Source organism: Cyprinodon variegatus, unplaced genomic scaffold, assembly GCF_000732505.1.
Source record: "Cyprinodon variegatus isolate N-32 unplaced genomic scaffold, C_variegatus-1.0 Scaffold244, whole genome shotgun sequence".
Taxonomy (NCBI): domain Eukaryota; kingdom Metazoa; phylum Chordata; class Actinopteri; order Cyprinodontiformes; family Cyprinodontidae; genus Cyprinodon; species Cyprinodon variegatus.
Genome location: NW_015150697.1, coordinates 1,040,225 through 1,066,157, shown reverse-complemented (window position 1 = coordinate 1,066,157; position 25,933 = coordinate 1,040,225). Strand labels below are relative to the sequence as shown.

General features: G+C 35.1%; 1 protein-coding gene across 1 annotated transcript; it reads left to right on the top strand.

Moving 5' to 3' along the window:
* The first annotated feature begins 252 nt into the window (after positions 1-252).
* LOC107089218 (hepatocyte growth factor-like) lies at positions 253-21,447 on the top strand. The gene is made up of 14 exons (XM_015381875.1): positions 253-448; positions 3,482-3,602; positions 4,349-4,467; positions 10,417-10,582; positions 10,693-10,826; positions 12,157-12,250; positions 13,209-13,339; positions 15,071-15,100; positions 16,250-16,364; positions 16,653-16,727; positions 16,826-16,975; positions 17,082-17,188; positions 18,329-18,471; positions 18,955-21,447. Exons 1-14 carry the CDS (start codon positions 268-270, stop codon positions 19,132-19,134), a joined length of 1,746 nt encoding a protein of 581 aa, XP_015237361.1. The 5' UTR covers positions 253-267; the 3' UTR covers positions 19,135-21,447.
* The last annotated feature ends 4,486 nt before the right edge of the window (positions 21,448-25,933 follow it).

Below are 25,933 nucleotides of genomic sequence, written 5' to 3'. Positions count from 1 at the left end.
TTGTTGCTTTATAACGTGTTTTCTCTAATTACAAATAGCACGGAATCAGTGAGTCAGTTCCCCAGCATTAAAACTGGCTGACTTTTAAAGATGTTTATTTTGTCATCTCGAAACAGGCAACTTACTGCCAAGCAGCAGCTGCCTTGTAAACAACAAAGTGAATGTCATTCCTTTGAGGATTAGTAAAGGACAACATAAACGTTCTGTTCTTGTCTTAACTTTACTGTGGCTGTTAGCAGCAATTGCCTGCTGTTCTTTTTACCATACATGTGGTATTGCTTCTGCTCTCGTTTCAATAGATTTATGTCTAAGAGGTACAGGAATAAGGACCTCAGAGAAAATTATTGCCGTAACCCAGACAACTCCACGGATGGTCCATGGTGCTTCACCACTGACCCCAGGCCACACCTCAGACACCAGGAGTGTGGCATTCCACTATGTTCGCAGGGTAAGCTGTGCACTCATATATACCTCTCCATGAGGATAGTTATCTTGAAGTTATAAGCATTCCACATTGGAAATTAATTTAAACCTGACCATCTGAAATAAAGTGTAGAATGTTGGGCAATCACATTGAAGTAGAATAAGAGTAGACTCAACCTTCTCTTACTGTGGTCTACTTAAATATTTTTGCATGCATGTGGGTCCAAGAGTTTTAATTACAGAGGCAGGCTGCATCTGTTTCCAGGTATGGAATTCACTTTTTAATGTCGTCTTTTGTTTTATCAGGCTTATGAGCAGTTTATCCACAAAGGAGCAAGTCATCAAATATTAGAGGATATTAATGTTATTTCCTCTACATGAAAATTTAGCCATCAATTGTCTCCTTGTGGCAAATGCGGTTGTGAAAAAAGCAAAACACTGTCAGCCTTTTATACCATTTCCTGAAATGTTAATGTCAAAAGGGTTCATCAAAAGGGTGCATCATGACAGATCATTTTAAATTCACTGCGGTTCAGTAAAACAGGATCAGAAAACTTCAAGAATTTCAACAGACATAGGATGTCCCACTGAGCTATTACAAGTTACAAGGCCACCATGTATAATTGCATATTTTTATTATAGACAACCTTTTGTCTGGAGACTGGAAAAATACTGAAACGTTTTTTTTGTTTTGTTTCTTTTGACAATTAACTACTATTAGTAAAGAGCACACGTGTCTACAAACATGGAATGTACAAAGCTAGCAGTCTCTAGCCATAAATGTGCTGTGTCATGCCGGGAGAGGGCTCATAAAACTCTGTTTTTAATAGGTATACTTTTGCTTGTTTACACTTTGCAGTGTATCCCACTCATCTTTAACAAATGGTCATCTCTCTTTATAAAATATTGTTTATTATTCTAAAACTATTTTTATCACTCTGGATTGAATGTGTTTTAACATAACGATGGCACTGTAATGCAGTCATAGTAAATGGATGGTTTTGTTTTTTGTAATAAGTTTTTCTTTTGTTGTTGTTGAGTGCTTTGGATGAGTATATATCTTACTGGACATATAACAAGGGTTTTAGTTTGCCTGCTTGTACTATCATTAGGGATTTCTTAGGAGAGAAAAGGGGCATAAAAGATTATAAGAGAGCAGAAACAAATTTATGTGATCCAAAAAAAATTTTGAATTCTTAAAAATGATGACTAATGTTTACTTTACTAGGTTCTCAATTTTAACACCTGTGTTGCTTGTGTATGAAACCCTAAGGGTATTTTGTCACTCATCAGCCGTATCAGCCAAGAGTCTCACGAAACAAAGTTTCTTCCTTTTCATTATCTGACACAGGTAGATTTCCTCTTACCTTGTAGACTAATCCTTAGATTCAGAGAATCTTGTAACTGCTTTATATTTACTGTTTTTGTTTTAGTTTAACAAATTAGCCCAATCAACATGGATAATGTTAGGTTGAGTATATACTCTACTAACAAATTTAACTACTGTTTTACAGAAAAAATTGACAACCATTGATTTTTTTTCTCCACAAATGTTCTTCCAGTGCTCAATCTGTATCTGTTATAAAAACAGTTTCTATTGGTTTATTAAAAGAACCAGTTTAACTTTCCAAAATCATAGAGTTAACAACAACTAACCATTATTTTTTTTTTTTTATTTTGTTGAGCACCACACTTCAGGAACACTTTATTTTTCAACATTATGCTGCTCAATGTTATTACATCCACTCATAATTTGAACAATGGTGCATTGACCTGATCTCACATTAAACAGTGAGAAGGTAAGAATATAGAACATTTTGTTATTCCACCTCTGGTCTTTCTTGTTATTGGTGTTAAAAAGTAGTTACTGTTTGTGGTGTTTTCAAATTAGGCAGATTTATATTGAAATAATTTCCAGAGATTTAAACATAAGCTTTTGATTGCATATTGGTCTGCATGACCCTGACTTATACTGATAAAGACTATTTCATTTATTATGACTCTACTCTTGGAAAGTGCTGATAAAGAATAAGTTCATTAGGGTGAGATTATTGTTTTGCCATTTAACTAATTCATGCCTTTAATCTTTTACCTAACTCTGTCATTTTTAATTGAGCTGTTGAAAACTAAATGTTGCATATACATGTACACCATGTGACTTATAAAAATATGTAGTACCCACATTGACAAAGATCTTAACATTTTTTTATATTCTACTTACCATCTGTCTGATAAAATGGGTTTAAAACAATATTTGTTGAAACAGAATGTAAGATAATGTTTTTAATGGTTGTGTGCAGTTTCATTAACACTTTTCAATAATTTATTTCTATAATTCATGAAACATGGTACCACCCAAAAAACGTTTACTTCAATGGTTTGCTTTCAGCAGTGTGGTTTTTTTTCCAGCCCTTTCAAGTTTTAGTATTAATCTTAGTCTTTGGATGAAAATGCTTATTGGTTTTAGTGACAATTAAGTTATTTTATATGCAACACTTTTAGTAAAACAAAAACTCACTATACATTTGAGTCTTATTTTAGCCTGATTAGAGCTGAATAATTGTTGTCTATAATTGTTTTCTCTATGCTTATATAAAAGTACATCTCCTATAATTGCAAAGAAGTGAATACAAGGCAATATAACAAAACTTGGAGATACAAGCTGATACAGCAGAAAACATTTACCTTTAATGATGAGATTATCTCGCCATTCTAATTATTTTCCATTCATCCAGTATTATGTACTCCAGGACTACCAGTACGTCATTCAGGTTTCCTCTTATTAATCACAGTGATTAACTATCAAACCCAATCATTAACTTGCTCTGAAATTATGCACTAAAGGTCGTCAATTAAAATGAACCATTGCTGCCTTGATTACCGCAACAGTCCTACAACTCCTTCTACTAGTTGAAGCAAACTGAGTTGCAAAAATTTGAACAAGTAATTTCTGGACTACTTCTAGAAGCTTAAATATTAAGTATTAAATGTCAAATTTTCTAATGTTAATAGATATCTGTGTCAGTCTATATTAATTATGTCTTTTCTTGTTATGCAGTTGAATGTATTACCTGTAATGGGGAAGATTACAGAGGACCGATGGACTATACAGAAAGTGGAAAAGAATGTCAACGTTGGGACCTGAATGAACCACACAAGCATACGTACCACCCCAAAAGGTTAAACTTCCAAACATAAAAAACTCATACATCTCACAAACTGCTTGCTTTATTATAAGTGCAAGTATATGGGAGTTTTTTTGTATACAGTATATCCCTCTAATAGATTTATGAAGCTGTGGTTCACCCAGGAGATTAAGTGTTTTTAGTTAGCCAATGAAAACATTTTCCTTAAGGGAAGTGATGAGAATCTAGTGTAATTTGCGTTTTTTAACTGTGGTATGCTGGGAAGTCCCCTCATTTCTGCATTAGGAAAGCTATATAATTCAATTTGCTCAGGAACTCTTTACATCTCCCCGTCTTGTGTTGACATATGTGTATGGCAGTTTTTGTATGACTGTGTCAACGCTGTTCCAGCTAGTTGGGTGGCAGGTGGTCTGGATTAGCCGAGACTCGTTAACACGTCCTTAATCATCACACTATTTGTACAAACCTGGTCCCATGCTGCAAAAGCTGTTAATGGAATGAGAGGACCAGCTGCCTAATGCTGCATGCCTGAGGCAACAGACCTGAAGGGATGGGGGACTTTGGGAGGACTGACTATTAAACATCTGGACTGATACAACTTATCCTCCTCATCTCCTTGAGCTCTAAACAGATAAACAGATGGTGTCTGCTAACTACTATTCATCTTTTTCAGCTATATGCAATTCTGTATTTTTTCTCCAATGATTTCACTGAGCACTTAAGAGATTATCACAAGATGTTAACAGTCTACATGCTGAAATGTTTCATTTTTGTGTTAGGTTCCCTGACAAAGGCTTACATGATAACTACTGTAGGAACCCTGATGGACGACACAGACCCTGGTGCTTTACCACAGACCCAAACACGCCATGGGAGTACTGCAACATCAAAGTCTGTGGTAAGCAAGAGTGCATATGTGTTTGTGTGTGTTTGAATTGACTGACCTTGCCAACAGAGTATTTGCGTTTGACATAAACCAGGTCTGTTTGTGTAGAATAGAGGCCTATTACTGTCAGTCATGCCTGACAGAATATCCAAGAATTTACAACTTTCTGTATCATTTATTTTTCCCCATATTGTCATTACTCTTCCTTGATGTTGGGAAACACACATACACATGCATACCTATACAGCTAGCCCGCAACCCCTTTTAGCCTTTCTCTCTTCTCCAATAGCCAAAATGTTTATTTTTCACAGCATCACAGACCAGTTGTTTGTTGTTCCATGCCAGATTTTAGGTGTTGCACTCAGACTGCACAAAGCTCAGTTACTGCTCCACATTAACCTTCTGTAATTCATACAGACAAAACACAAACTCATACTTGGATGCAGACATATTTTATCACACCTAATAATCAAGGTCCAATTAATGTATAAGAACAATAGTTAAAGATGGCGTTGAGGTGTCTGTTTACCTTCACATTTATCCAGAGATGACTTTATTTGTTGTTGGTTACACAATCAGAACCTTACGACAGAGGATTAAGATCAGACTAGGAGAAAAAAAATATAATGTGTATAAATTTGTAGATACATTACTTTATTCTCTTAATATAACCAGAAAAATGTTGTACTATTACAACTTTATTTATGTTTATCAATGTATTATGAGAATAAATATGGAATGTTATGAAAATAACAATAATAATGATTGATAGATAATAATAATTTGATGCTGATGGGCTAAAATAATTCATTTTTTCTTATCGTAAAGCCAATAAAAAAGTATAACGTCCCAAGATTCTCAACGGTTCTCATTTCAATTATGGGAAAGACAGTGCAAGAGATCTCATTACATAATATNCTAATAATCAAGGTCCAATTAATGTATAAGAACAATAGTTAAAGATGGCGTTGAGGTGTCTGTTTACCTTCACATTTATCCAGAGATGACTTTATTTGTTGTTGGTTACACAATCAGAACCTTACGACAGAGGATTAAGATCAGACTAGGAGAAAAAAAATATAATGTGTATAAATTTGTAGATACATTACTTTATTCTCTTAATATAACCAGAAAAATGTTGTACTATTACAACTTTATTTATGTTTATCAATGTATTATGAGAATAAATATGGAATGTTATGAAAATAAAGTCATGATTCATTGATAATAATAATTTGATGATGATGGGCTAAAATAATAAATTTTTTTTCTTATTGTAAAGCCAATAAAAAAGTATAACGTCCCAAGATTCTCAACGGTTCTCATTTCAATTATGGGAAAGACAGTGCAAGAGATCTCATTACATAATATTGACTTTAATCTCATAATATTACAACCAACCACGGAATATTAAAAGTTTTATCTCATGATATTATGAATTTAAATTGCTAAAATTGTAATATTATTACTTTATTCTCATAATATCATGACTTTAATCTTGCAAGTCTGAACCTAATACTCTGTCATAGAAACAGCCACTCCAGTCCTTAAGAAAATAAAATGGAAACTTTACTTTTAATTGACTTTGAAAAGATTTTTCTTATTTTCTCTTCTGTCCTCAGAAGTTTACTAATTAGTAATTATAATTCACTTATGTTTAATGCATATGTTAATGCAAGTGTTTTGTTAGGGCTTTGGGTATTGTAAGAGTTAGTTATTATTAGTGGAGAGAGTATTGTGACGACCAAAGAACACACCAGACAGGTCAGAAAAAAAGATGTAAAAGAAAACTTAAAGCGCTGGTAAGTTATCAAACCATATTCTTTGGTAAAATTCTACATAAAGTGTCTTGAGATGGCCAGTGTTGTGAATTGGCGCTATATAAATAAACTGAATTGGTCAGGGCATTGCGTATGGAATCCAGAGGTTCTGAGTTCAAGCTCCACACCCACGGACTCCTCTGGGTCCCTGAGCAAAGACCCTTAACTCCACACTGCTCCCGAGGCGCCGCACAATGGCAGCCCACTGCTCCCCAAGGGGATGGGTTAGATGCAAAGAGTGAATTTTGTTGCTCTGTACTTGTGACAGTATAATGTTAATGGGGAAAAAAATGGAATTGAAATGAATTCCAAGTTAAACATCTCAGTACAGTTCGACCCATCATTTAAAATGGAAAGAATATTGTAAGTAAGAATCCGTGAAACAACCAAATGCCCGCTGCCAACTCTGGAGAAGCTGCATATTCATACCCATGAGCAATGCTTTGAAAGAAGTATTACTAGTCAGATCCCAATAACATGGAGTCTTTTGCCTAAATGCAGAATGCCAAAAGGGCCTAGTCCAAGTACATATCTACTGTAAATCCAATATGTAATGCTTTCCATCCCATCTCACTTATCTTATTTTGACAGAATTTTCAGTCTTTAAATTTGCAAAGCAAGATATGTTATACAAGTTATTAACTATGACTGAACCAAAGGCAATGTTCTTGTCTGTGAAAAGCCCCTTTTGGTCTTTCACATTAAATACCGATACACTAGCTTTTGGTTGATTCATTGAGTTGCATCACGGATAGGGTACAGTATACTGTATACAAACTCCTGTATAGTATTCTGTCAAACTAACCTTACGTTTTGATCGTATGGCTGGCTGGCTTGAAATCAATGTCTGCAGTCCTGTCATCATGTTTGCTTGATAGAAATGATCCATTTATATCCAGTGATTCACTGTTTCCCTTGTTTTATCCCTTTTAAAGACTATATTTCAACCCTCAAACTCTATGTCTAGGTTGTTCTTTGATACAAAGTTTTTTGGAAACAGCCCAAGTTTATGACCCAGTTAATCTTAATCAAAACAAGGCTGTGTGGACAAAGCAATAGACACAGAAGCAGAGAATTGGTCCACTGACAAGGCCCCTTCTTTTGTTTACTGCCAGTGTATCTATCTAAAAATAGATACACACCAGAACAGGAAACATTTTTTTTTATGATTTAGAGTGTATAACATGTTTTTCATGTACTCATGGACAGTGTTCAGGCCAATGGACTTGTTATTTGTCTGCACTCTTTCTGTGAACAGAAACAAATATCTGATTTTTAATTAGTTTTTCTAATTATGCTCTAGCAAAAGGCCTGTAGAGGGAGCTATTTTGCAGAATTAAGCATCCAAAGAAACATTTTCCCAAACAATTAAGTGCAGTGAGGTTCATAACTAGTGAGGCACTGAATCCTCTGGAGCTGGAAGCACAAATATATGAACCCTAAATAAAAGATTTTGCTATAGCTTAATGTAAAAATGCATTTGTTTTCAGAACCCTATTTTCATCAAGTCAATTACATACTATTAAACACAGCAAAGGTCAAGTCTTATTATTATATTATATATATATTCTTCTTTTATATGATTTTTTTTTTATTAAAACATTACAATTTAGTGGTATATGAATTTCAGATTCACAAATTCCAGCCACAGGGCTTGGTCTGTATTGGTCTGTATGGGGAGGATATCAATATTGTTTGGGTTCCAATCTTAAAAATGTGTTATATATTGTCATCAAAATCAAGTTAAAACCAGGCTCCATGGAGAGAGGGTGGAGTTCCGGGTCAGGGTCAGAGGTGAGGGGGTTTAATGCGGGGGTCTGTCTGGGTTGAGGTCTGGGGGGAGAGAGGTTGAATGGAGGTATCCACATTTTGTTTTGAGTTTGGTCTGAGGACCTTGGTCTTGGTCAGGGTGTGTTGTGTGACAGGGGTTTTTCTTTTCTATTTTATGCAAAATAAAAAGTAAGTTATTCCTACTTCAGTAATAGTAACAGACTCTTACACCTTTAAAAACTGTTATCTATGACTGTTTTAGTAGTTTTTGGTTTTGCTCAAACACTGATCACATGAAGTAATAATTCTCAGGTAAGCATTCTTAATGTGCAAAATTATACCATTTCCATCATTCTCTTTGTTAAATAACACTGAGCTAAACAAGCTACCCGCTAACTGGTTAGTAGTACAATTTTCTGTTTTGGGTAGGAAGCCTGACACTTCAGAAATAATATGATTGAAATTTCTGGTGATTTTGAAATTGTAACTCTGATCACCTTGATGTACTTTGTTAATGAGCAACAGTGGACACATTGTGAAACATTGGTGTATAAATAGAAATAAGGAAAATCCTGTTGAAATAGAGTAAAACTAAGTCCTTAAAAAAAGCTTTTGGTGCAGATCATGGGACTTATTTTGAATCTGTTCTGCTTTGTTATTTATGTTCACCTCTTGTTTATACGGTGTTAAAATCAGTTGTCATCAGTCACACTCTGTCATCAGGTACATTTAAACCAACCTTTGAGTCATTATGTACAGTCATTTTAAAATTAAAAAGAGATGCGCTACAATGAATCGCACATTTGTCTCATTTTAGATTTCATTTTAATCTTTTCCATGTGTTTCAAATATTATTGAGAGGAAGTGCTTTAGGACAGGCAAGCATGGCCAGCAAATGTAAATAAAGGCTGATTTTTGGGATGTGATGTCAATACAGACCCAAACATTTGCTGCCACTAGCTGGTTTGTGGAATATCAGTTGAAAGCTGTGGTTTGCATGTTAGCTGTCAACATCGTGATCCTTAGAATTTAGAGTAAGTAGGCATCTATTGGCGAACCACAGAAAGATACAGTCAGGCTGACCACTTTTACCCTGCATTTATTTCAATATGATCTGGCTTCCTTTTACTACCACAAAATGAGGCTGCCATTTAGCATAAGAAAAAAATTTACATTATGCTAATTCAAACTTTTGTTTTACCTTTTTTGAAGCAGACACCTGACCCACGTGAAAAAAAAAATCAACAAATGATTTGGACTTTAATAGTGCTGGTTTGTGCAATTGAAATCATTGTTTCTCATTTTAGACATACTGAAGATGAGTTTTGTAGATCATCCAGAGTTAACCATGCACCCCATTAAGATCTGAATTGAACCAAAGATGTCTAGTTTTTACTACTACATTAGTGCAGATTTTTGCAGTTAAAACTATAATTTGTGCTGGATTTGTTTTAAAGAATAATAATTTAAAATGTCAGCTAGTAAGCAATAAAAGCACAAAGGAAGTACTAAAAATAGTAGTCCTTTGGTTTGTATCGCTTCACTCTGGTCAGATAGTGACGCCGTCAGCTGAAATGGATTATATCTGTAAACAAAAATCAGTACAAACAAAAGTTAAAACTGCACCAACAAACCACCAAAAAAAAGATGGCTTTAGTTTAATTCTGACTTTATTGCGGTGATGGTGACGTCATCTGCCAAAATTAAAATGTGCAGATTTTACTCGTGGGTGGGGTGCCAGCTTCACACAGCTCTTTACTTTTACCCTCAAGATAGAATCTATTTCTTGGACAATTTTGACCATTTAAAATATTAAAATAAAACCAACTTTTATTCAACATTTATTAAAAGCAACAAATACAAGAAATCTGTAACAAAAATGTCTGACAATAATACATAACATACAGTATCCAACACAAGTAATTCAAGCATAATGCATTTTAGGTGTACATTTTTGGCTATTTTCTTTTTTTGCTTTTTTTTAGGTTTTCATTTTTTTTTTTTTTTAGGTTACATGTTTTAAAATGTTAAATAGTAATTTTACTGCATTGTCTGAAATGAAGTTGTTAGATTTTAGAAAGACTAAAAAAGGAAGCGGACATGGGTGACCCAAGAAAAAGACCTAATGCTACTTATGCTGTGAAGTATGCATTTTTTAAATGTTACTATTGCATTATATTGTTTAAATGGAGTCAAGGTAAGGCACTCTGAATGCAGTACTGAAAAAAAAAGTCAATTTTGGCTCAGTAGTGGATTATGTCATTTTGGAAAGTCAGCCTAAATAATATGCACCTTTTAATATTGTTTTGTTTTTCATGTATTACAGCAAATCATTGAGATCATTGTGTCACAATTCTACACTCCTCCACAGAAACACCACATAAAAGTCCTGCGTTAGAGACAACCGAGTGTTACGAGAGCAGAGGAGAGGGTTACAGAGGCACAGCAGACATGACACCCAGTGGACTCGCCTGCCAACGCTGGGATTCTCAGTATCCCCATAATCACACATTCTTACCTGAAGTCTACCCTTGCAAGTGAGAGTAATACTGCATGTGAATGCTTTCCACTCCATAACCTTTCAGTGTGCAATTACTTAAAAAAAAGTAAAAAACACAATATTTTTATTTTTCTCTCTATTTTCCAGGGACTTGAGAGAGAACTATTGTCGGAATCCAGATGGTCAAGAATCCCCCTGGTGCTTCACTACAGACCCAAGAGTACGCAGAATGTTCTGCTCCCAAATCCCTCAGTGTGGCACCCAGAACACTCTTGTCAGTGGTGAGAGACACAACCCCTTCCTTCGATGCTGAAAGTAACAAGGGAAAAGCCTATTTTTCAACCTTAAACAGAAGAATATACCATATGTGTTTTCTTTTATATTTTGTAGACTGCAAAATTCATATAAGAGCCTGTATGACACATCCTTGGCATCCCTGTGGAAAATTGTGATCTTAAAGGACTGTGGGAAGGACTGATGACCACATCTCACATAAATAAAATCTGACAGCAGTCAGGGATGGCCTGGTCTCATTTGACAGGGAAAGATGGAGTTGAGGGATTAGTCTTGGTTCAGATTCTTCCTGGGGTACCACAAAGATTCTGTAAGGGAAAGATGAAGATCTATGGCGGATTATTCGCATTTAAATCTCTCAAGGGATTTTAGTTTTTGTGGCCTTGCATAAAAATTGACTCTAAGGTTATTTTGTGGTCTACCCTCAGGGATTGAATGGATTCCCATATAGAAATGAAATGTAGGATGACAGACAGCCTAATAACTTATTTATATCCAATGTTCCTGTAAGGAGTCATAGTCAATACATTTTTTCTGTTCCTATCTCTGTTTATTCTAGATCAAGCCATGATAGCTGAATAACAGCTTTTTTTAAACATATGTGTAACGGCCCTTAATTTTTTTGTGGGATTACATTTGTTATGAAAAGAAGATAAAACAAAAAACAAAGTGCCTCCTTAAAGTATTCACACCCATTAAGGTTTTTCACAGTTTGTTACAGTATAACCTCAGTACTTACTCTGTACTGTATATAGTGGAACTTTTGTAAAAAAAAAATAGACCAGCATATGATTATAAGGATTTAAGAAAAAAGGTAGAGTTTTCAAAATTCGCTTCCTTTGAAAAAATGGCATGCATTTGTACGCTAACCATCATAAAGCAATAACTTTAGATTTGGCATATTTACAGTGATAAGGAATGATATATGGAATATATATATATATATATATATATATATGTGTGTGTGTGTGTGTGTGTGTGTGTGTGTATAGTATATGTGCCCCAGTGAGAATGTTCTTTTATTTCGAGTGATGTGAAGTATCGGTTTACCTTGGCATATCCAGTTTTAGCTGAAGGCCAACAAAAATTTTGCTGAACCTCTTATAAAAATTGAGGCTACATTAAGATATATGCATGAAATCCTTTTTTCAGATTTATGTTTGTAAATGTTAGATGATGATGTATTCATGTCTTCACAGTGATGCACAACTTTGTGTTGGTCTTAAGCCTCATTTTGATTTTTTTTTTTTTATTGTATAGAATAAATATATGAAACGTCTGTCTTATTTTTTTCTTCACTTTTATATGCAAACCCAGACTGCTTCATGGGCTTTGGAGAAAATTACCAAGGAGAGCAGTCAAGGACTAGATCAAACCTGCCCTGTGCTCCCTGGAGAGATCACAGCAACAGGTTGGTACACCAAATTGAAGCTCCTTCTCTGCCTAATAATGTTTCCTAATTTATGATATAAAATACATTACTTTAATAAATCACAGAAATGCAACAAAAACAGTGCTTAATACTCCGAAAATGTATAGAACTTTTAACAGCGTAGTGATAAAAAAATCAATCCTACAATAATAAGCAGAAGGCAATATTTTGAATAGTAGAATTTGTAGAAAATGAAATTCCTGCTGTACAAAAAAAAAATCCTAATGTTTCCAAGAACACCTTTGCAAACCTTTAACATGTTGGTGTGCAGAGGAAACTTACCTTGACCTTTAAACATGTAATTTTGTTGTCAGCTCACCATGGTGAGATTCTTGAGTTAAGGAGCAGAAAACTGCTTCCGTGTCTAGCTTCTCTACCATTTCTACACAGGCAACCTTGTTTTCCCCCAAAGATGACCTAATCCAGCAGGAAATGACTCCCAGGGATATGTACTTCATTTCTGACCTCTGACCCCAAACAGCCCTTTGTAGTAACTTCAAAGCTACTTATATCTACTGTTGGTTGCCTGCTATGGGTCACAAGTCAAGGATGGGAACTCGAAATTATATAAACACATGTTAGGGACTCTGACTTGTTTTGTTTAACTTCCACCTTTCTGTTTGTTATGTTGATATAGTTGTTAAATTTGGTTTGAGAAAGAGTTTTTTTTATTTAACAAGTGGTTAGCATGAAGCAAAAGAAACCCATCTGACAACATGGATCCAGAGATTGTTCTTATTATCTCGGAGTGATATTTAACTTTTTGTTTCTAGAAGACAATTGCTCTTTAATATTTTTATAGTTCTTTTATTTACTCTTTTTTTGACCTTCAGATTTAAAACCAAGTCATAACTTGTTATATACATTATTTTTGACACTTGGACCAAATTTTGTGTTAAGCTAAGTTAAGTTTGTTTCTGCCTTTCTCTTTGTGCAGTGGAGAGCGAGGCATGCTATTGTCTGGTCTGGAAGGGAGCTACTGCAGAAATCCTGATAAGGATAAACATGGTCCTTGGTGTTTCACCAACAATTCTGCCATTAGATGGGACTACTGCAACGTAAAACCTTGTAAGTAACCATCAAAAGATTAACTACTGTATGGCGTTTATACTGACTCATGGTGATAAAACTTCAAATTGATGCAAACTGAAGGTTTGACCTCTTCTAAATAACAAAATATATCTTTCCTTTTTTTTTCTTTACACCTCACACACATTCACACGAAAACAGAATATTTAGAGTGTGAAGGCTTGACAACACTCACTGAGTGGTGCAGGGTGGAGGAAATTAAAATTTCTAACAATAGCTGATCTTTTAGACAGTTCCAGTTACCTTTTTAAGTATCATACCAATGCACAATGCTTTGGTCGAATAAAGCTCCTAGATTAATTTGTGTTGGCAAAGCCTTTGAAATATTTACGCATATTTTATCTGTATGCTGTAATAAAAGTTATAACAAATACACAGCATTTACAAAGCACATTTCTCCCACTTGCCAATGCAAATATATTTATTCTGCTAGTCATTTTGACCAATTTCTCGGTAAGAAAAGTATAAAGGTTATGTAGCATATGCACTCAGCTTTTGACATTTGCTGGAATTGATCTCAAACCCTAAATTTTCAGACAGCTCCTTTCTCATAAGAGTGCTATGTTGAATTTGACATCAGATAGTTGGCATGCAATCTACAGTAGGGGTATAGTTAAAGCTGCTTAGGGAGTTCTGATCCTGAACTTAGCCTGGTAATTAGAACAAACACACCCTAAAGGATCCCCCTATGTTCTCTGCTGCCCTGTAGCACTTCTCTCACAATAACATAATTCAAAATTCCCCCCAAACCAGAATGTTCCCTAAATACAGAAGCTAGTACCTATTTGCCGCTTTGCTTATTCAAAGCAGATGCCACTTGATAACGTTTTCCTGAAATGTTTTGTAGTTTCTCTTCCACAAGTACGACTCAGGCAGTCTTAGGACTGAATAACAATACAACACTGCTAAGACAAACTCCTCCTGACTCAGGTTGTTTCTGACTGAAAGCAGCGCCTCAATAACCGCTGGGAGGAGTTTGATTATTTTTGCTGGTTATCTATTTTCTATTAAAAAATAAATACTGTATTTTTTTAATTTTAATTTTTTTTTTACAAAAGATAAATAAACATAATTTAATTTGCCTAGTTTCAGTTTTAAAGATTTTAGGGCTTAAACAATTGATTGAAATGATTGTAATCAATCAAATATTAAAATTATCATCAACTAATTTAGTAATCGATTAATTGTTAAATGGAGTATAGAGACTGTAAAACATGCCTTTTGCTGACACAGCAGAGATTAAAAAAGATGTTAAAAATGTTTTGGTTTTTCAATATGCTTTATTCAGAACTTAAGTGGAAACATTTTAGTTTCACCTGGTTTAATTTGGTAAGAAATCTTCCTTAAAGAACCTTTGGCTATCTGAATAATAATCGATTAATCAAAAAGAAATAATCAACAGATTATTTGCAAAATAATCATTAGCTGCAGCCCTAAAAGATTCAGTATTTCATTTATTGGAGATAATAACTCAACCTTAGTAGATAATGCTTTTTAATAAAATAGCTAGGCTGAATAGTCTACTTTAAAATAGCTCCTGTATTCAAAAATGTTAATTTATTTGAAATAAAAGTATAATTTAAAGATGTGTATGTCTATATTGTCTTTATCCTTCTTTTATTGTTGTCAATTAAGTCAAAATTTGCATCGTCTCATCTTTTACCTGTTACTGTCCCTAATCAAATTAGTTTTTCTCTTTCTTTTCTATAGGCAATGTCTTACAGAACACCATTCCAGCAGGTAAGTGACTCTGTCTTTGTCAGCATCTTAGCCATGGTTAAGTGTGTCACGTAGAAATTAAATGAATTGAGTGAATATTAATCCAAACACTGCTCATTCTGTTTCTTGATGATGGTAAAAAAGGTAATGTTTAGATGTCTCTGCAAAAAGTAACCAAATGTAATAGTTGACTGATAGATAGTTAGGACTATATATTAGGAATTTATTTATGATTAAAACATCTAGGTCTGTCGTTAAAATAAAAAAAATATTTTTATCAATATATTTTAATTCTCCATTTGGTAATTTTTAAATCTTTTGGGAAATCATTTGAAAAGTAAATGTAACACTATAGTTTTTTGTTATCATTAAGATTAAGTAACAGATTTAGCAGTCTTGAAAAACAAAATGAAAAGGCAGTTTGGTTTATTTATTTTTAATCTATATGCAAGTCAAAACATGCAGCTATATTTTGAAAAAAAATAATAAAAATAATAATAAATAAATAATTTTTTTTAAAGAAAATTGGGATACGTTTGCTTCTATCTACATGAGAAACAAAAAGGAAAAAAACTAGTAAATTGCAATGGGGAAAAAAAAAAGGTAGCAATGATAATAAAAACCAGAATGATGCCGAGATAGCAGTGTCAAAGGCCAGACAAAACAAAAGCATTTTTAATTTCAATTAAAAACAACTTAGGGATTACGTGTTTTTACAGTTTTCTGGGAGTTTATTCCAGATTAGGGAACCAAAAAGTGCTTCTTCATGTTAGTTTCTGGTTTCTAGACATTCATTTTGTAACATTTTTTCATGCAATGGCGTTTTAAAGTATGTTTGAGCCTGTATAACTAATTAATAACTGAATGGATCTGCTCAACTTTCTTTTTTAGAATGCAGGCAGCATCTCTTTTGATCAACTGCAGAATGCAACTGCTTGATCATTTTTATTTTTTTTTTAGATGATACAGTAGATGATACAGTAGGCTAACTTTTAACTTTCCAACTAAAGGTGGTAGTGAAAATGTAGGTAAAAACAAAACAAACAAAGAAAAAAGAAACAGGTTCTTGTATGAAGTCACACTTAAAAAAATTCTATTTATTTTGTTCTATATTTACTAAAAAAAGAGACATTATTTGAAAGCATGTTTGTATGTATATGTGTGTTTCAGTATTTGTGGTTGAGCCAACCCCTGTGAGGTGTTTTGTCCATAAAAGACCCAGGATTGTGGGTGGGGCTCCGGTTGGAATATCAGACGGCAGCTGGATGGTTAGCATTCAGAAAGGGTAAAGCATTTCAGTTTTTTTATTTTGTTTTTTCTAACAGTCAGGAAGAAGAAAAAAATCATTGTTAGTCCAGAGTTTTCATGCTGTTCTGTGTTCTGTTGCATTTAATTATACCTTGCACAATTAAAAGTAGAAGAAAATAATTTAACCTCCCTTACATTCAGCCTCACTCTTTGTGGTGGCAGGATAACATCGTCTAATATTTTTTTGCACGACTATAAATCTAAAAGGTTGCAAATATCTGTGTTTTATTCATTATTTAGCATCTGGCTTTTGTATCATTCCCAGATCTGTGCACTGGTGTGGTGGTTCACTTATACGAGACGAGTGGGTTCTTACTGACAGACAATGCTTCTCTTCCTGGTATTCCAGTTGCTTACTTTCACCTTCGGTCCCTGCTGATTCAAAAATAAACTTTTTGTTTTTAATTCGACATATGCTTGCTTTTCTTGTTCCTCCAGCGTTCCAGATCTCAGTGAGTACAGGGTGTGGTTGGGACTGTCTGATCTTCGAGAAGGATCCCCTGACAGATCTAAAAGACAAGAAGTCAGAATAGCTCAAGTGATATGTGGTCCCAGCGGATCGAGCTTAGCCCTCCTGAGGCTCTCAAAGTTGGTGCTTGAGAAAAGAACACATTTTCATTTATATTAAGATGGAGATTTCTGTTTACTGTATACTAATGATTTTAAATTCCATGCATGCATTATTTATGTCCAGACCTGCCCGTCCTGCTGACAATGTCCACACAATACAGCTGCCTTTGGCTGGATGCTCTATCCCTGAAGGAACGATGTGTAAAATGTATGGATGGGGAGAGACAAAAGGTATTAATAATTCACATCAGTACAGCTTGTATGCATGTATAACATGTATCTTGTGTTTGCTGCAAAATATGTAGCATATACAGGTGTCTACACAAAATTAGGACTATAAATTATGTGGAAAAAGCACCTGATTTATGCTGTTAAGTATTTTGAAGGGTCATGTTACAGTGGATAGCATCATACAATAACTATTATGACATTTTGAGCTTAAATCTTAAAGTAGCTGTTACTGTTCATACACAGGATTAAATAAAATCTATATTTAATAGTTGCAGATTAAATTTTACTAAACCAGAAATTAACAAACAGCTATGAACTGATTATAAACAACATAGAAAAGTTGCCTGTCTAGCAGAACTACTCAAAACGTTTGTAAAAATCACAGTATTAGGACAGCCATCCATCTTCTGTAGCTCATCTGTTAGGTTAATGTGGGGCTGGTGCCCATCTGTGGCTATTAGTCTCTGGTCAAAAGGCAGGGTGCACCTTGGACAGCATGAAAGCTTATCACAGGGCTGAACATATAACCATCCACGCACACAGTCACACTTAAAGCAACGTTAGAGAGCCCAATTCATCTCACTAGTAGTGATGATTTTTAGCTGCTGGAGAAGGCTGGAATACCTGGACAGAGCACAGGGAGAGCTTCAAACTCCATGCAAGGAGATCATATAACAGAAAATGAACCCAGGCCTTCTTGCTACAAGGCAGCGGTGCTACAGTTTTAGACATAATCTTCAATTTTTCTAGAACATATTGAAACATTTCAGACTTTTTGCCTTGCCTTCTGCACTTTCACTGCATGTTTATTGGCAGTTGGAAAGCATATGCTGCCACTGTTTATTAGACATACTTTGGAATGTCAGCATGTAACGCACCTCCAAACATGTATTTTGTTGATAAAGAGTAACAGCATGGGGCTTGCATCAGACTGTATGTAACAGATCTGTCTGATGTAAGGCAGGATCCTGCCTTACCTCACCCTTCATCTATGCATTTGAAAAGGCAAAGCCTAAATTCAGCAAATACAAACATTAAATAGTTAAAATGATACACAAAAACCAATAAACAATCAAGTAGACAAATTCATTTTCTCTTATCATTGTTAGTATAATATTAAACCTATGTCTTTAATTTCAGGTACTGGCCATGAAGATATCCTAAAGGCAGTCGAATTGCCCATTGTTGGAAATAATAGGTGCAGAGAAATGCATAGAGGAAACTTCCATATCACCGACACCAAGATCTGTGCAGGAGGAAAAAGGAATGAAGGAGTATGTGAGGTAAAAGTCAAATAATTTTTATTTCAGTAATTATCAGTGAGCTGCTAAACCATTTAGATATGAGGTTGGAAAGGATTCACAGCAGCAAAGTTGGTAAACACGAGTAGGCGTTAAGATGTGGAAATAAAATAATTGCTCCTAGTGTATTTAGTATTTATTTACAAGGATCTAGCATCTCAATCTAACACAACGCTTTCCAAGACAGTTTGATCTAAATCTTAAACAAATGTTTTAGAATCCACAAGCTTAGATTTCAGTCTGCTGTAAACAGAGCAGTTTGAGACTGTTGCTCCAAATTTCATCAGCTATCCAGAGCCATCTGATGTTTCTGACTTTGTAAAAAATTTGAACACTATATTGCTGTCTTTCACTTACTGTAGACTGTTATTTTTAATTTTCTTTATTTGCCTTTATAGGAAGTCTAAAGAGTAATGTCAGACCTTTAATCTTGAGAATAATAGGCCTTCTATCTTTCTTTTACAGAGGGATTATGGAGGCCCGCTTGTGTGTCAGGATGGAGATCTCAGAGTTATTGTTGGCATCAGTGTCCATGGCAGAGGCTGTGCTCGAGCTAACCAGCCTGGCATATTTGTAAATGTGCCCTTTTACACTCAGTGGATTTACAAAGTCTTCCGATATTACCCGAACCCTGAGATCGCTTAGAAACTAGAATAAAACAAACTACCAGGGAACATTGCTTCATTACCTCCAGCCGTGCACTCGGGACATCTGGTTCCTGTGACTCGGACACCTGCTGGGTCTGCAGCTGAAGATGAATGTCTGAGGAAGCATTTACAGTATGATGTCAAATTCAAAATCTTTAGCAAATACCATACTGATAGTACTGCGGAAGTCGCTGATGGTCCATTGCAAAGAGGAAAATGTGTTAAATATGAATCTGGGTAGAAGCAGAAACATAAACAGAGGTGTGATAAAGTATGTGAACCCTAAATCTGTTTCAATTATTGGAACAACTATTAACTTGACAAAGATAATCAAATCAATACAAAAGAACAATTTTAAAATAATTCATTTATTAAAGGAAGAACATACTCTGACAAACCTGAGCCTTGGTAGAAAGGTTATTGCTGGCTGTTTTTCTGGTTAATGTATGAATTAACTTTGATTACCCACATCTAAAAGTTAAATTGCACTAGCCACACCAGGTATGATTTTTTGGCAGACCTGAAGAATCAAGAAACAGATACGGAGATATCATAAAAGACAACCCAACATCCCCTGACCTAAAGTAATTCAGGAACTGATGAGGAATCAATAAAACAATGATATATCTCAGTTAATGCTCTAAAGTTCCACAAAGTTATTTCTTAAAGTTGGGGTTCTCAGCAGACCACAGTAAGGGTAATTTTTTCACAATTGCCAAGATATTTCTAAAGGTTGACTTTTAATTGCAGGGGCCAGAAGATCTAAATTTCTAGGAGTGCATAACCAGGTTACCAAAGAACCTAGAACAACACATAAGTAATATAGGCCTCAACACTTGACTCAACTATAGAATGGTAAACCTAAAGCATCATTGATGTGTAAGGGTTAAAAAAAAAAGAAAATCATTTTGAAAAACACTTATATTACCTGGGACTGCATACCAAAACCAGGACAATAGATTTCTGTAGTTAATAAAAAACAATCAATTTTAGCAGAAGGCTCTGAAACAGTGCCATCCATTGTTTTGTGCCCTCAGCATCTATGTTGTAGAGTGACCTATGATGCTATGTTTTGACCTAATTAGTGAGGGCACTATTTATTTCAGGCCATGCTAGCGTTTATGAATATTTCCTTAATAAATAGAACTGTCTATTTAAAGTATTCTTTGTGCCTGGTCAAATTTTCATTAACTGATACAAAGATGTGTTGAAAAAAGCAAAGATGGAGGTGATCTGTCGATTTTCACTGAATTTCCACCTGTCCACTGTAGAAGTGTGTTTGTGAATTCTCAAATCCTGGTATTACTTGAATAAATTTAAGACCAAATGCTGGGCCAATTAAAATAATATCCAGTGGTAGAGCATGTTTAAGGACACTCCATATGCTTCCTAAGGGCTTAAGTAAATAGGTCCTTTATGTAAATAGTTTTTAAAAAAGTGCATTTGTGACACTCTCAATGTAATTTAGGTCTTATAGATCTACAAAATGAGAACATTAATTTTGTGGCAAGCAGTTATAAGGAACAGTAATGAAAGTGCTTTTTTACAGAAAATTCTTCCTGTCGTGTTTCTGACTAATAATCTTGTCAATTCTGCATTGTAATCACAGCGCCTTGGAATGTATATATGTGGCGCTCTGTGCACGAATAAAAGAAGTGCCCAGCCTTTTAACTTAAATTACCATTTATATGTATGCTTATGCTTATGCATTCTGCATAATTTTTAACAGTTCAGGTCTGCTCCTTTATGGTTGTTGCCGGTTTGTCTATTTCTTCATTAGTAAATGAGCAAAAGAACATGTCATCAAGACAGGTGAACGGTCTCTTAATTGAACATGATATACATTCATGGAGAAAATCTATGTTTTACATGGACTGCATCCTGAGAAAATCATTAATTACCGGTACCCTTTTTTTGCTCATTATAGGTTATATATCTTAGAGCAAGAAATAAAAAAACAAAACAAGGGTGGTTTAATATTTTCTTTTTCATGACTCAATTAATGAAACACTGAATGCTGTTTTCAAGCCTTTGTGTCTGTTAATTTTTTACCGAAACAATTTGGTAAAAAATTGACATGACATTTAACATCACTGTATTAGATTACAAAAGAGAAAGATTTACTACAGAGATGTGGGCTTGATTAAGAGCATGCTTCATACCTCCTTAAACGTTATTAACAAAAAATTGTTTTTCTTAAACGTACAATCCAATTTATTTAATATGATTTATAATTGGATTAATCTTTATCTCTGGATTGTAGTGTGGATGAGGAGTACTACTGAAGTACATCTGTTTATACAGTACATCTGTTTATACAGTACATCTGTTTATACAGTATATATATATATATATATATATATATATATATATATATATATATATATATATATATATATATATATATATATATATATATAAGAACCACATCATGTTTTGTCAAAGAATGATAATATGTGTTCTTTGTATATCTGTGTGTAGGCACTGAAATATGCTGCAAAATGCCGCATTCTACATGTTGTACAGTATTGCTTTGATGTATATTTGCTGTAAAGGCTACATATACCCACTATTCCTAAAAAATAAACACAGTCTACCAAGTATTTTAAAAGATGGCTTTTCTTATTCCTTTTTTTTATCCTAGAAGATGCATTTTTAAGATTATCTTAATATTACATTCCTTCTATTCCTACCACTTTTATTGGCTGCTTGCATAAGCAAATGTGTGTTGTTTTAACCTTGTTATTTAGTGTATGGTACAACACAATTTGCCCTTCTTCTCCAGAAGATGGCACTACTACAGCACATAGTCTCTATATAATGTGTAGAAAATCATGTTAATCTCTTCTCACATACATGCACTTTCAAAGACCATAAAAAGGCGAGCACTTTCATATCCTGCTTATAAATGCCAGACCCTCCTTTTCTGATATGCACTGGCACACTTTGCAACGCATGCCAATGGCTTTATCCTTGTAACGGTCTCTGATCAAATTGTAAAACAAATCAGGAATGTTCCTTTTTACTTTCTCAGTTGAACCAACCAAATTGGGCAGATATACGACACATAAAAGCATTATCCTTGAACACGTTTGTAAGACCAAATGAGAAACGGCAAGCATAAAGGTCAAAGAGGTAGAACTGAATTAGAGGTTTAAATGGTAAATCTATTGAAGCTATTTAAATGTCCTTACAACACAAACAGAAATAAACACCCACATCAACATTAATCAATGCAACACTGATGTGAGCACTGATGTTGACACCATGCACACATGCACAGAATAAACATAACCACAAACATGTTCAAGAAGAGCTCTCATTACGAGTGCTGTTACAGAAGCTCTGAGGCATCAAACAGACACAACATCTCAGAGATTTGCTTTCATCTGTAGGTCTGCTGGATGGAAATATAGACAAGAGGACTGACAACCCGCGTCCACCTCAGGCTACATTTATAACATACAAAGTTTAGTTAGAAGCTGATAAACATATCTGTAGTTTCTTCTGACACAAGAATCTTATTCTAAACATTTTTGCATATATATATATATATATATATATTTATATATATATATATATATATATATATATATATATATATATAAAGCAGCAATAATTTACTTCATTACCCTAATTTATCCTCTTCTAAATCTAAATGATGGTAGTCTAAATGGGACAATTCAATGGTCTTTCATTTCCCCCTACTGGCTCTGGTCGGAACACCACAATTATAAGCTTCCATGCAACCAACGGGGTTGCAGTCTTGCAGCACTGTTCTAACAATAAGATTCTCAGCTGTATGCAGTCAAGTGTTAGGCCATTGGCAACAATAGCTCTGCGATCCACAACAATAGCCCATTTTATTTCATTTCCGAGAGAAGTAACATTCCACGTCAGCAAACCTGTACAAGATGCCACCCTTTACCTAAGAGGATTTTGACAAGCTTCTCCAGAAGACAGATGTCATGGAAATGAAATTAAAGAGCTGGGAATGCACTAACATTCCAGAAAAGCAGACAGCCAGTAAAACAAACTCTGTGAAAAGCTACCATAAAAATGTGAAAGAAACTATTTTTAACTATTTTCTATGTAAAAAAAAAAGAGCACAATGCCACTGCTCTAACCACTGGACCAACACTCCCCAAAAGAAATACAATAGTGATGGGAACCAAGATGGAAAAGAAACCAATTACCAATTGAAAACCAAACTGGGAAACAGACTTGATAAACTAGAAAACTAATGTGACATGGGGACAGACATGGGCAATGTGGAGTCAACAAGTCATCTCCATGTCATGTATTTAATCTACCCAGCCAATTAACCAGGTGAGTCCAATCTGCACAGGTTAATTCACGGTGAAGATTGGACTCACCTTCTTCAGTGGCTGGGTAGAATCATTACATGACATGGAGATGACTTGTTGACTCCACATTGCCCATGTCTGCATGGGGAAACATAATCTAAAGATAACAGAAACAATAACTATGAAAAACTTGACCAAAAATAAATACCAAAAATAATCAAAGGGATAACTGTAGGAAATAACAAGGAATACTAAAAAAATAAATAAAATCACAAATAAATTGAAAACCCAAAGTGAAACTTAAACAGAACTAAACAAGTCCAAAATGGATGATCATAATATTGAATATATAAATGTTCTTTAATGACTCTACATTGACTTTCTCAGCAGAAGATGAAATCTACAGCAGTGTTTGATCTGAATACATGGATGAAAAGAAGCTAGAGAAATACACCTATTGAATGCATCTTTCCACTGATTTAATTAATCAAAATTATGTTATAACAAAAAAGTGTTATCATGGACGGTACAATATTTCCACCTTATCATTTGACTCAGTAAATGAGATGCTGGCTCCAGCAGAGAGTGTGAAAAGAGGCAAGACTGAAACGCAGAACAAAGCTGGTGAAAAAAATGGAATACAGGTTTATTATGAAAATTACAGAGCGACTCAACAGATATAATTCAAAACTAAAAGATTCAAGGAAATCTCTTTTCTCTGAGATTGTCAACAAAACCTATAATAATGCTTGTGCCTAATTACCCATTTATTGACTTATTATCCAATTTAACTAGGCCTGCAATGATTTTGCAGTTTTTTTAGAGAGAAAATAGGAGGGATTACAATCACAGTCTGTACAGTAACATCAAGCCCAGTACCAATGCTGTCACCAGTTGGACTAAGTTATGTTTCATATTCTATTCATATGCTTTATGAAGAAGTCTTACCTGTTTTACAGTAGAGTCTGATTTGATAAAAATAATAAACACATTCCTCATGTCGGGTGTTTTTCACCAGGACATAAAGACTAGCAATTATCAAACCATTGTTGGAAATCAGAAGGTTGGACAGACTGGTTCTGCAGAACTACAGGCCCATCTCAAACCTCCCCTTCATCAGTAAGAATATTGAAAAAAAATTGTTTTTAGAGTTAAATAACTTCTTAACAATGACCAGCTACTTTGATGTAATGTTTCTGTGCTTTTCATAGTACTAAGACCGGCCTGATTAAGGGGCCTGATTAAGGTGTTAAATGACATTTGTATAATTTCTTTTTTTTTTCTTCCTTTTTTTTTTTTTATTGTCATTACACTTGTCATGATCGGTTTAGAGATAAACCCACATGCAGAACACCACTGGAGACTTGGTAAAAGATTTAACAGAGTTTATTTAAGTTTCACACAAATGTCAAGAACAAGATTCAGGTTCTGGTCCGGGCAGGATTCTCTGGCGTCTGCAGAGACGGACAGTTGGTTAGCTGGGTTGCAGAGGAGTTAAATGGGTTATCAGATATTTCAGTGGATACCTTGAAGAGGTCCAGGCTAGCTCTGAGAGAGGGAACCGGTTGGGTCCAGAGACTGTTGGTTCAGCAGAGTGCTTGAGCAGCTACAGCGTCTAGCTTCTGACTTCCAGTGAACAGACCTTGTTTGGAGTGATTAGCTCTTTCCTAAGAGCAGCTGGTGGATTCCAGAGTGAGGACTTCAGGTTTGGCTCTCTAGGGCAGGCAGGGAGGTTTCAGGTTAAGCTCATCCAGAGCTTTTCTCGAGAGACTGGTTTCCTAGGAGCGAGAAGACAGAGGCAATTAGAATTAGGTTTGTCTAAGAAGATAACGTTTAGTAAATTCAGAGGCTCAGGTTCGCTAACCAAACTTGGCTAACACTGCTGCGTCGAAGGAAGGTCTGGCAGCTGCCGGTCTCCTGATGAGCTGATGAACGTCGGCTGTGCTGGAGGGCTCCAGCCCAGGAGGATCCACAGCGCACTCTGCTGGAGAAGGTGGAGAATCTCCAGATCCCAACAACACTGTCACAAGTACAGAGCAACGGAATGAACTATCTGCATTTAACCCATCCCCTTGGGGAGCAGTGGGCTGCCATTGTGCAGTGCCCGGGGAGCAGTGTGGGGTTAATAAGGGTCTTGCTCAGAGACCCAGAGTGGCACTCTGTGGGAGTGGGGGTCCCAAAGAAACTTAGGATTCCAAACTCTATGCCCTAACCCCTAGGCCACCACTCCCCTAAATGCAAACTATGGAAGAACCACGGTGTGCACCAAAGTGCAGTGTTTGACACTGTTCTGGTACAGCACTTAACTGATTTGCACCATTGCTCTCAACACTTTAGACCACCAGGGCACTCTACTGACTACAACTAGAAAAAGACATGGTAATTAACCGTTCAGTTTATTTTAGATTATATGCAGGGAAGACATTCCATTCTTATATGGACTCTCCAAAATTCACAAGGAAGGAACACCACTCAGACCCTTTGTTAGCT

What these genes read in the sequence shown, in the direction of transcription:
- LOC107089218 (XM_015381875.1), top strand. Translation starts at nt 268, where the DNA reads ATGTGGTATTGCTTCTGCTCTCGTTTCAATAGATTTATGTCTAAGAGG. An exon ending in CCAGAACACTCTTGTCAGTG is followed by an intron (nt 10,827 to 12,156) that starts GTGAGAGACACA and finishes ATGCAAACCCAG; the next exon opens with ACTGCTTCATGGGCTTTGGA. An exon ending in TGGAGAGATCACAGCAACAG is followed by an intron (nt 12,251 to 13,208) that starts GTTGGTACACCA and finishes CTCTTTGTGCAG; the next exon opens with TGGAGAGCGAGGCATGCTAT.